Source organism: Pipistrellus kuhlii, unplaced genomic scaffold (assembly GCF_014108245.1).
Source record: "Pipistrellus kuhlii isolate mPipKuh1 unplaced genomic scaffold, mPipKuh1.p scaffold_m20_p_3, whole genome shotgun sequence".
Classification (NCBI taxonomy): Eukaryota; Metazoa; Chordata; class Mammalia; order Chiroptera; family Vespertilionidae; genus Pipistrellus; species Pipistrellus kuhlii.
In genome coordinates, this window is record NW_023425529.1 from 104418827 (window position 1) to 104431431 (window position 12605).

Below are 12605 nucleotides of genomic sequence, written 5' to 3' on the forward strand. Positions count from 1 at the left end.
AACCTGGGCATGTGCCCTGACCAGGAATCAAACTAGTGACCTCTCGGTGCATGAGACAACACTCAATCCACTGAGCCACACCGCCAGACCAAGATTTTTTTTTTTTATCACTTTGATTTTACCAGTCTTCTTAGAAGATTCCAGGGACCTGTGTCCACCTTTCATGGTCTGGTTAATAAAGGGGTACATCTTGCAGACGTGGTGCTCCCATTTCTTGAGCCAATGGAACCAAACTGGCACTGTCTTGGCAAACCCATCCCTTCCAGAGGATGTAGGAAGTTGGGCCCAATAAACTTGCTTGATGAATTCAGATAATTGATTCTTCCTGGGTGAGGGAACCAGCCATGGACACATATCCCTTACCCCAACCCCACCCCAAACTGGGTATTTTTGACCATCCCTGACACAGTGTGAGCAGAACTGATGAAGGACTCTGGGGTGTGGGCACACCCAGCTCCTGTGTTGGGCAGCTGCCCGCCTGTAAACCCTCTGTGTTTTGACAGGAGATACCCTGCCATCCTCACTCCTACCTAGAGACCTGGCCACAGCACCGCAACACGACCTTAACAGCACAGCGCTGCTCTGTGAAATACAGCACAAAACACAGCAACTCAGATTGTGCTGCCCTCTGACTAAAGCTGTCCAACACAATCCTCCATGGCTCTGGCCTTCCTGTGCTTTCCATCTGTATCCGAGCCCCACAGCCCAGCTTACTGCGTTCCTCACCGGGTCACTGCTGAGTGCCCAGCCTGTGGCCATAAGTGCCCGAGTCCAGAGATAATAAGTTGACTGTCTTCATTTATCAAGGCAGAGTGTCTTTCATCTTTGATATTTAATTTTTTAAACATGTCAAAATATAAAAATGCGAAGTTTGTATAGAGAAGAAGCAGGCATATTCGATTTCACTTTTTTTTTCCCTTTTCTGTATAAATAATGAAGGCAGAAAGGCAAAAGGATTAATGGAGAGAGAGAAAAAAAAACTCTGTATTTTAAATGCCATGGACAAAAGTTCAATAGGTGTCTCTCTCCTTTTGAATAAATTCCTTCCTGCCTCTTCATATTCAGACCATCTTGTTTGCATATGCATTAAAACCAAGGACAAAATAATCTGTCATGGCACTGATTCTATTTTGTTCTTTTATGACGTTACTGAACAAAGGTATCTCTAGTAAGAAAGAAACAGGTTTTAAACCTTTGACCTAAAACATACAAAAGCTTTAATTCAGACTTTTAATGAAACAATTAAAACGATCCCTCATGGGTCTGAAAAGTGATGACAAGAACACCAAACTTGGTTGTTGGCCAAAAAATACAGAAGTGAAATGTCTGAGGAAAGAAAGTTTGTGAGGTGTGGCTCTTTCTCAAGCTCCCCTGAGTGCTCCGGTCTGTTTATTACTGGAAGTAGAAACTCATTGCTTCTGTGGGTCCTTCTGTACAGTTTCAGGATGTATTCTATGTACCCACTAGGGATGTGTTCTAAGGTGTGCTGTCCACAGGCAGAACTCAGAGTGGGTCCCCGTTAGCACCTCCCAGGAGCAGGTAGAGCAGACTTACGGTTAATAGTAGGACACCCTCCCACTACTTCTACCCCCCACCCCCCGCCAAGAGTAAGAACTGAGTTTGTGTACAGCAGCTTCCTACCTCCCTGCCCCTTCACTCCTAGGTTTAGGGGGTGAAGTCTCCTGGCAGTTGAATACCTTCCCCCAAAACTCAGTCTGTCTCATTTATGTCGCTCCAGCTTGAAGCATTGGAGCTTTGCCACTTCAAAAAAAAGAGGAGGTAAGAAAATTTTAAAAGAGCCCCTACCTTCTTTGTTTGCTTCGTTTCTCCATAGAGATAACCAGAATGTAAAGAGTCAGAACATAAAATGCAGACATGTCCATCTTAAGGACTAATGCATTCAAGCTGTGGCATTACTTGGCAGGGGTCGGGGTGGGGGGGTGGGGAAGCCAGGGGGCAGCTCCTACCATTACACACAATCAAATGTGTCAGAGGGAGCAGGGACTTACTCTCTGGAGAAGATGTATTGGCAAAGAGCTCCTAACAGTGAGGAGGAAACTGGTCTTGCAAGGCTTGTCAGGCCATAAAAACTGAACAATCCACTGCCCTGGGAGGGGGAGGAGAGTCTTTATCGTTGGTCCCAGGACAGGTAATGGGATTCAGCCTGGGGACTCCCAACACCTGGGGGCCTTCCTGTAAACCCACAAACAGGGGCGGAACTATATCTTCAGACAAAGACCCCAGAAGGTTATATAAAGAATGAAGCCCTCTATTTCTTCACTCTGATTTAGAAATTATTCCTGGAGTCCAATAGTGTTAATAAACGGGTCCCTCCCTTACTCTAGAAAGCGTGCTCGGTATTTCTTCGGTCTTCTGAAACAACAGCACTATGTCTAAGGAGATATATTACAGTGAATTTTGATAGGAAAGTTTATATCATCTTTATAAATTTACCCAGTACAGCTCCATTCATGCTGTAGCTGGAACAGGAGTGAGGTGACAGATATACAGAGGAGTACATTAAGGGCAATGACTGGCTGTTCAAGGACCACATTCAAATATCAGAACATGTTACTGTTACGCCCAGACTTCATGATCCCCAAGGACCAACAGGGAGCCAAGTCCTATGCAATAAACAAAAGAGCCTGTTCCATGCTAGCATGGGCTCCTCCCACCCACGCCGGCAGCGTGGTGGAAGAGAGAGCTAATTTCTCCCAGTCCAGGGGTTTTACTCCGGTCGGTGGTGATGTCACTGCCTTGGCTAACCCTGATTGGTTGGGTGAGGGCTAGGGATAACTCCACCCTTGGGGACGGAGTTGGGAGCTCATCCTCGCCCTGCCCTGCCCTCTCAATACATGGGTTTCATATTTTAGGGAAAATTCTTGAATTATAGATTCTTTCAATTATATTCAATGATATAAATTTCTCTGCTGGATTCCCCCCAAAATCTTGCTAAAGAGTTGTAATTTTAATTTTTTCTGTTTTGTCTCTCTTGTCCCCATAGCTCCAACATTAAGATAAGGAGCTCAGGAAAAAGAGGTGTTTTACCCAAGTGGGCTATTATTGTGCCTCAAAGAAAGGGTGCTAGCCATCTTCAACTTGGGGATTTACCAGAAAGTACTGACCTGAGGTCACACTTTCCTCAGTTGCTCAATTTCATGAAAGGGAAGGAGAGCCAGAACAGTAGTTGGACTTGATATGAGGTTCATACTGAGCCCAAACTATGTATCAGAGAAAAAAACAAAAAACAGCTGTTTATTATTATTACTATTAGTGACTCGTTGCAGGAATATTCTGGCGGGCTTCCCTCCCTCCACTGCCACCTTCCTTTCCCCCTCCATCCCCCCACCTCTCCTGCTGCAGTGGGTGGGGTGGGGCAGGGTGGGGTGGGACAGGTGGGGCCACCACCTCTGTGAGCCAGGCCCTGCACGTCCAACCCGCCTCGCCTGCCATTGCGCTGCCATTGCCACTGGCGCACCGAGCGCCACTGCTGTGTGCCCTGCCCTGCTCACCCAACCCGCAGTGCCTGCTGCCTACCACCACCACCACCACCACCACCACCACCACCACCACCACCGCAGCCTTCGAGGCCTGTGCTCCGCCCCGCCCCACCCCACACGCACTGCCAGTGCTTTCGCTCCAGCAGCCACAGCTGCCTTGCTTTCCACTTTCCCTCCCTCTTCCTTCTATGCTGTCTTCAGTCTTCACTCCTCCCTCCCTCTGTGTATGCAAATTAATGTCATCTTTATTGGGTTAATTTGCATACTCACTCTTATTGGCTGGTGGATGTGGTGAGTGATTATTAATTTGCATAATACTCTATTATTATGTAGGATTACTATAATTTTTAATACTTTCTGGATTCTTAATTATTTCTCATATTAGAGTGTAGGTATGAGCAGCTAGCATTCTTTTTAGTTTTGAGCATCTGGAGAGTTTAAATACTACTTTGTTATTTTATACAAATGGAAAATCATAATGCAGAAATAAAGTACAGAACAGGCAATACTGTATAAAAGAAAAAGAAGTAAACTCCAAACCTGCACATGACATTTGTGTAGTATTCATTCACCTCTTACATGACATTTGCACATGCTGCTCTGCTGAGTTCAGCACACAGCAGGATAACTGAGGAGGTCCCTGTTTGGGCCACAGCCCATTCCCACCAACCACCTTCTATTCCCACCAACCATAGTCAACCACAAAAAAACCCCCAAAACCAAAAACAAACATACAAAAAAAGGAGCAAATAGCCTGCAGATAATAAAGACGATATTCAGGCATTAATGATAAAATAATAGGAAATGGTCAGTGAGGAGGGTATGTGTGCAGGACAAGTGTGGCCACTCACACTGGCAATGGAGCATAGACTTCATCTCCTCCAGGCGCCTCCCCAGAGGACCAGAGCAGGGCAAGGCCTGGAGGGCACATTTCCCCACAGCAATTCTCAGGCCTCCCACGACTGGGGGTTATGTACTCCAGGGGAAACAACAGGTCCCACTAAAGGAGGGGGTTTTTGTAGAAAGGTGCTCCCTAAGAGAAAGGCTTCAGGATTTTTATGTGCAATTACAGCTGTCCCAGACAGCTTCAGCTGTGAGTGCATGTGGCAAGACACTGGAGGCAGGAGGTTGCAGAGTTGGGGATTACACCTGAGCAGGACAGGATTTTTCCCTTCACCACGGGCCAGGCTGGGCTTCCTCTGCCCGTGGGAATTTCTCAGCATCATTTGGTGTCACATTCCACAGTGTTCCTTTAGGTCCCCCTGGGATCACCCAGTTCGGCTCTTGGTTAACTTAGAGCCGCTGCCTGGCTTTCCTCTGTCATCTCCTTGCACCGGCTGTCTGTGTGAGGGAACACAGCCTTCTAACTGACCTTCAGTGACGTGGCCTTAAGTGTCAAAAGTTTGGAATAGGTCCAGCAAAAAGCCATTGCTGCTCTGACAACTTTATGTTTGGCTAAAACTCAATGCATATTCAATACTTTACTGCTACCCAGTCTCCCCTAAAGCAATATCAGAATGGGATCATAAATTTACTGTAAGCAATGACTAGAATGCATCAAACATTAGGGATCTCTTCCAGAATCCAGTGGCAGACACTAACTGCTGCTTTTTGTAAGCACTTCCCAGGCAAGTCCCACTCTGGCGCACAGCTGTATTACTATCACAGAAGCTGACAACAGCTTCTTCCTTCTTCTGTTGTTGTTGGCAGACACAGAGACTTCTGTGTGGACATCAGGATATCTGGGTCACTCAGCTTATGAAGCACCCACTATCACCTAGGTTGAAAAAGCTTAAAAATCAAATTCTATTTTTCCCCCATTCTTCCCCAATAACTTGCAAATCAGTTTTCTCAAAGGCAGTTAGATTTGAGAGAAGAGCAAATATTAATCAGGAGTCACAGAGCTAAAAATAACAAGTATAAAGAAATGTGGGATGGTCACTGTTCAGACTGAAGAAGAAGAGATATCTCGTTGGATTGAAAATATGAAAGAACACTCTCATCTTTTCCCAAAATCATATTTCCAAAAAAGGAGGCATTTAAAAAATTAACTTCCGTTAGACTCCTATTATATTACATTAAAAACACAAATGTGAACTCTTTATGAAGACCCTTCCTTGCCTAACTACGACTTACCTAGATTCAGTTTAAGTGTTCTTTCCCAAGGAGGCCCCACCTTCTCTCTCTACACTAAAGTGTTACCTTTATCATGGCTGAGACATGGAATTAAAACTGGTTGAAACAAGGATGCAGCCCCTAAAGCAGATCTGCAGTGTCACAGCCTCCTTCCTGGCTCTTCTTCCTGACCTCTGCAACCTATTCCCGAGCCACCCTGAAAAATGCCCACCCTCATCTTCACCTTCCTAAACCCTCTACAGCCTTAAGGGCTCAGGTAAAAAATAATATATTTCCTTGGCAAGCTCCCAGGTGAGGCCAGGCTCCCTTGAATGGTGATATAACCAAATAAAATATCAGTCAGGCTGCTTTTAGCTGCAAATAAGAGAAAGCATGCCCAAAACTTTACCCCATAAGGAAATGAATTACTGCGTTGTCAGCTATGTTGGGAATTCCCAGGGAAGGCCTGCTTCAGGGATGACTGCCCACAGGCTGAATTCTCTGCCCACCAAGCTGCCCTTCCTACAGCTCCAGCTGATCAGAGATTACAGCCAGAGGGAGGGAGAACATCGCTTCTGGAGCCTTTCCCTTAGACAAGTGATTCCTTTTTCCTCAGAAGTCTCTGGAACATTTCCTCTAATCTCACTGGCCCAAATGGGCTTAAGGCTTCCAATCACATGCTAGTGTTAAGAGGTGGGATAATGAAAATTAATTTACAGTGCTTGCCACCTTGTATTACAACACTACACAACAAGAAAATTGTAGTATTTAGTAGCATACTCTAGGATAATTGGATGGGACTGCTCAGTGCAGAGTCTTGAACTGACCTAAACCTTGACCTGGGGGCTGAAGGGATCAATAAAGGAGCACATCTGGAATGAAGATGTTTCTGGCATGTCAGGGGTATGCTTTGGTTGAAGTCAGGGGGCTTCAAACTACAGTACAAGCACCTGTTTTTGTAAATAAAGTTTTATTGGAACACAGTCATACCTACTCAAAGGTGAGGTTCCTTTTATGTTACAACCCCAGAGCCGAGTAGTTAAAATAGAGAATATATGGTTCATAAAACTGAAAATATTTACTTATCTGTCTCTTAAAGAAATGTCTGCCAGCCTCTGGTTTGGAGTAACAGAGCAGAATAATATTGGCAAAGCAACCACAGTGCCCACTGCTTTGTCTGACACTTTCCTTTCCCACGTATATTATCTCCTTGAATATCTGCCACTCCTGCTAGTTCCCTGGGAGCCATGAACCGTGTCTTTTTAAATTTCTTCTGGTGCCGGGTCCCAAGCATCTAGCACAGGCCATACCCCGTAAATATCTGATGGCTGAGCGAGTGAATGAATGTGCCCCTTAAATAATCTTCATGTGGAAACAGAAGCAATGATTTCTTTCAGGATGTGCTCTAGAAAGAGAGTAATACCTTTCAATAAGGCATGCCAAGAAAGTGCCCCATATTCCACAATAAGGAGGGCATGAACCTTATCGTTAACATTTCCCAACCTCTGGGAGGAAGATGTGGCCACACACTCTCTCTTTTGAGAGGAGGCAGAAGTAAGCTATTCTCAGAAGTGGCAGAGGTCAGTGTATGCCACTAATAGTGAGGCCCAGAGCTCTCCTTACTGAGAATGCTCACCCTCACATGCATGCTGCACTATCCAATCTCAAATTTGCAATCATAATCTGTGATTTCACTCACTCACTGAAGTTCAGCCTTCGTTAGTATTCAGGGAACAGTAACAATTTCTTAAAGATAATAAACATAGGCAGTCCAGTGAGATAGGCATAGTGATCTCTCTATGTTACAGTTTCTCTTTACATTTTTTTTTCTAAAGTAAAGATAACAGAGTCTGAAAAAATAATAGTAATCAGGAGAAAGCAAACTCAATACACTCAAAATGCCTGTTCTGGGGACCTAGAAACAAATTTTATGTGTAAACTAGAGGCCCAGTGCATAAAGTTGTGCACCAATGGGGTACCCCAACCTTTAGGATCAGGCAGAAACCTGCTCTCTGACATCCCCCGAGGGATCCCAGATTGAAGAGGGTGCAGGCCGGGCTGAGGGACCCCCCTCCCCATGCATGAATTTCATGCACTGGGCCACTAGTTTATAAATAAAAAGGCAAAAATTAAAATGACATTACAGTTTTTAAATTACTAAAATGGTTTCAGTGAGTTTAATAACAAGATATTATTACCTCTAGTAAAGAGGCAAGACTTTTTTTTTTTTTTTTTTTTTTGTAATTTTAAGTTTGACATTTTAATCCACAATGCTGAGAAGATATAGAACATTGGGGTGCAGTAATGAAGATAAACAACAAGATCTCCATTTCATTATAACCTGATGATTAGTATAGCAACACACAATAACAAGAGAGATCAGCAGCAACAATATTCCAACCAAATTGAGGCCTGTATGAAACAGCCAAGAAAGGTGCAAACACCAGAGAAAGGAGAATGCTAAGCGCTATGTTAAAATATCACCCTGGGCACAGTTTATTTCCAAAAACAAACAAAAATAAAACAAAATGCTGACAGTCAACTTTATGCCAGCATTTCCCCCTTCAGTTAATTTATGGTAAGCACAAATGAACCCAGACCTAGGAAAGCCTCATCATCCAGGAGGAAGAATGGGCAGTTTGCATTTGGACAAAGTAGGCACCATATTCTCTACCAAAAGAGCAGGTGCTATTTTGAGTGAAGCAGGGTGTTTTTCATTCATAGAGTCAAATAAAAATTGCTTCATTTCAAATTCACAGATCTTTGATAGGGTATCAGATCTGCCCATTTCCCACACTTCTCCCCTCTCCCCCATTATCTAATAGAAACAATTTTATAAACCTATTTTAAACAATTTGGGATATGGTAATACTGCCATTAGACCAATTTCCTCAAAATTTTTATTCTAAAAGTAAAATATTTAATGTGAAAAGTCGATGTTTAAGTTAGTAACTCACTATGCTTTGAAGGTAAAAAACAATCTGTCTATCCACATATTAGGAGAAAATATTTGTTATCACATAACAATGATTCTTTTGGGTTCATAGTTTTTGTTCTAATAACACCAATTTTAGAAGAACATCCTAAGAAAATAATTCAATAGGAAAAGACATATTAATTAAACTACTCATTACTAGTATACTATGGCTTTAAATAACGGAAACTAGAATAAGAAAGAAATAAAGAAGAGAAATTAATGTAGGTTTACAAACCAACTGAAATATTATCCTATCATTACAACTTATAATGGTGAAACCATGTAGTATGAAAAAAAATTATAGGTTGAAACCTAGCCAGTTTTTCTCAGTGGATAGAGCATCAACCTGCAGACTGAAGGGTCCCAGGTTCAATTCTGGTCAAGGACACATGCCCGGATTGTAGGTTTGATCCCCAGTTGGGGGCATGCAGGAAGCAGCAGATCAATGATTCTCTTTCATCATTGATTTCTCTCTCTCTCTCTCTCTCTCTCTCTCTCTCTCTCTCTCTCTCTCTACTTTCCTCTCTGAAATCAACAAAAAGATATTAAAAAATTTATAGATTGCTAAGCAGAATACACTATATCTATACATGATAAATATCTGAAATTTTCTAATTAATACATAGAAAAATTCACGAGCCCCTTCATCAATATGTGAATTCCCACCTCTACAGTTCTGTATGGTCTCCTGATGAAGTCTTCTCACTCATTCCTCCCCTGTGCCTTTGCTCTCCATAATCCTTGCCAGCAAGGTGTTTGTGTCTACTGCCAGAAAATCCTCACAGGTCACTTTCTTCAAATACCAGTTTGATTTTTATCCCTGTCATAAAGCTGCCTATTGCTCTAGAGTGTAGATTGCTATAAACTGCATAGCTCTTACTGTCATTTTCTTGATGGTTTTGTTTGCTTTATTTCTCAGATAGAATGGGAATTACATAGACAACTATTTTTAACATTTGTAATGAGCAATAAACATGATTTTTGAATGAATTAATAAATATAAATACTTCAGAGCAAGGATTATTTATTTTCTTTGTATCTACAATATTTCCCATAATTCAGACAAACAGTTGATTATCAATGACTATTCATTAAAACAGAAGGATAGGTATTGGTATAGTATTGTTACACATGACTCTGTATAGGTGTTGTTACACATGACTCTGGCTGCAATATATTTTTCTTCCATTCTTTTACCACCTTCTGCTCCTATAAAAGATCAGATAGGTTCTTCTCTAAAAGGAGTGCCTTCTATGAAAAGAACTTACCCAGGTCAAACTGGCCAGAAATGTAGCCACAAGTCTGCCGAACTTCCTCACTGTCCCAGCCCAAGGGATAGAGGGCACAGCCAGCACCAATCAACAAGCCTGCAAAGAGATAAGTGAAGGGAGCATTAGCAGTGTCCTTCTGCATCCCTAGATAAAGATAGAATGTGTGTGTGTGGGGGGGGGTGGGGAGGAGAGGGAGGAGAGATATGGGGGAGAGATCAATATTAGCAATATAACAAAGGAGCATGGTATGTACTTTTAAGAAATTAGCAGTCACAGCTCTCTCAAGCAATCTAAAGTTAGATTCCAAGAACAATTTCAAGTCTGCTTATAAGGAAAAATGAAAACACACACACACACACACACACACACACACACACACACACACACCTTGACAGATGGCTTAGATTGGTTCCAACTTTGCCTTTCAAAACATCAAAAGCTTTGTTTTAGGAAATACAATCTTATTTAGGAATTAAAATCCAGAAGTCCTTTTAATTACTCTTATAAAAAGCCAACCAATTCCACCATCAATCTACGTAAAGTAATTCAATAGCAAGCAAAGGTGCTTAATAGATTATGGTTCCTCATTCATTGTGTTGTTTTTCCAATTTAAGAATCAAGATAGAATGTTCAGCATCATCAAATTTTACCATGGGCAGAGAGAACATAAAGATTTTCATAAATCACTTCAGCACATTGATTGTGCACTGTTACAAGGCTCTGTGGAGACACTGAAAATCGAGGAGCTCCACTTGTCTTAGAAATACCCAAGCAGACAGACACTTATCGTAATCTAAGTCCTCCTTGCAGCTAAGAACAAAAGGTTTGATGATTATGATTGAACTGAATAAAGTGATGGATTTATTTTAATATAGATTAAGTTATCACTGCAGCATACTGACCTGATAGTTTTCCATTGGCTTGAAGAGTCTTTGATTTTGCATTAAAGCCTCATATGTGGTTTAACAAGAAGCTGAATGAGACTTAAGCACCCACCATTGGAATCTGAGGGCTAATATAAAAGTAACATCTTATCACATCAATCAGTAAGTATTATCTTCACTTGGAAGTCCCACAAGTGTGCTGGGCCAGTAGGACCAACGCATACAGTCTGATTGGTGAGAATGTCATCCTTGTCTGAGGGACTGTGGGTTATCAGGGGCTAAATGAGGGAGCCCCTAGATAAGAAAATGCATTGATATGGTAATGTAGAGGCAGAATGACAGGCCCCAATTGTACCTCGAAGAGACTTCCACTGTCTCTGGATTGAGTCTCTTCCTTTGGTCTTTCTTCCCTCTCTGGCTTTTCTCCCCACTGCCTCTTGAGTAGTTGTAATTCATACAAACAGTATATTTTCTCACAGGCACCACCCAACACCCAACCTCTATGCTGAGCAGTATGGAGAGAACTTCCCCAGAAACTGACACACATTCCCCACCTGGTGGCCCTACCTCCAGTCTGCCCCTTGGTTAACAACAAAGCTAATATCCAATGCAAAGGGGCTGTGATAATGAGGGAACATCTGCAAAGAATCATTGAAACTGCAAATCACTAATCCTGGATGTCGCATGTATAAATATGAATTGTACTGAGGCTGAAGAGTCATTTAGAAGGCAGTTATAGGAGGCTTTGCAGACTAAGCAAATGTTCCAGTGACTGGTTTCCTTAAGCTTTTCCTCTCATGATATCATTCACAGCATTCTTTTTTTAAAGCATTCCATTGTATCTATCTATCTATCTATCTATCTATCTATCTATCTATCTATCATCTATCATCTATCTATCTTTATTGTGGAAAGTATTACAGATGCTCCCTTTGTCCCCGAACCCCATATTGACCCCTTCCACCCTCCACCCACCCCTCCCTTCCACACTGTTGTCTGTGTCCACGGGTTATGTATATAAATTCCCCAGTTAATCTCTCACCCCCCAATTCCCCCACCTTCACCTTCCCTCTGAAATTCATCAGTCTGTTCCATGGTTCTATATCTCTGAGTCTATTTTGTTCATCAGTTTATTTTGTTCATTAGATTGCACATATGAGTAAGATCATGTGATACTTATCTTTCTCTGACTGGCATATATATATATATATATATATATATATATATATATATATATATGGCATTTTTGTAACAATTCCAAGTTTTTTTTATCCAGCTTCAAGTGAAGAGATAATTAATGAGGATATAAATGTTTGTGTAAACAGAATTCCAAATAATGTGACATAATTTCCATGATATACTGACATCTTAAATTAATAAGTAACACTAGTTTTTGAGATCTTGTGAGCAACTTTTTAAATCAGAAAGACAGTTAAACCAGAAGATGTTCAAGTGTAAGAAAAAATGAAAAACAGTAACCTTTAAAGCATCATTTTCTTTTTATCTGATAAACAAATAAATGATAGACAATCTTATTTGCTAATGTTCTTTTTCAGTATGGCAGAAAGTATGTAGCATGTGTTCATGAAAGCACATGCCTTGGTCTAACATGACTCTAGGCACTTTGGGAGACTAAATCAAAAGGAGCTTAAAATGCCTACAATATGGAGCAAGTAGACCTAAGGTTGTCTAAGTGATAATACATTTAGCATCCAGGGATCTTTTGTAGAAAATTGGGCTGTCTGTGTGACACTGTGAAATGCAGGTTCAACCACATAAATTAGGAACCATTTCATACACAGGACATTTGTATTATATGCATGAGTTTTAAAAAAATACTCTTAAATATGCTCACATT

General features: G+C 41.7%; 1 protein-coding gene across 4 annotated transcripts in view; it reads right to left on the minus strand.

Moving 5' to 3' along the window:
- The window catches only part of LHFPL6 (LHFPL tetraspan subfamily member 6), a 182258-nt gene that overhangs the window by 8847 nt on the left and 160806 nt on the right, over positions 1 to 12605 (minus strand). For all 4 annotated transcript variants that reach the window (XM_036456298.2, XM_045588627.1, XM_045588629.1 and 1 more), the window contains one exon: positions 9861 to 9959. In XM_036456298.2, the coding sequence (XP_036312191.1) occupies positions 9861 to 9959 (99 nt within the window). The remainder of the gene's footprint in view (positions 1 to 9860; positions 9960 to 12605) is intronic.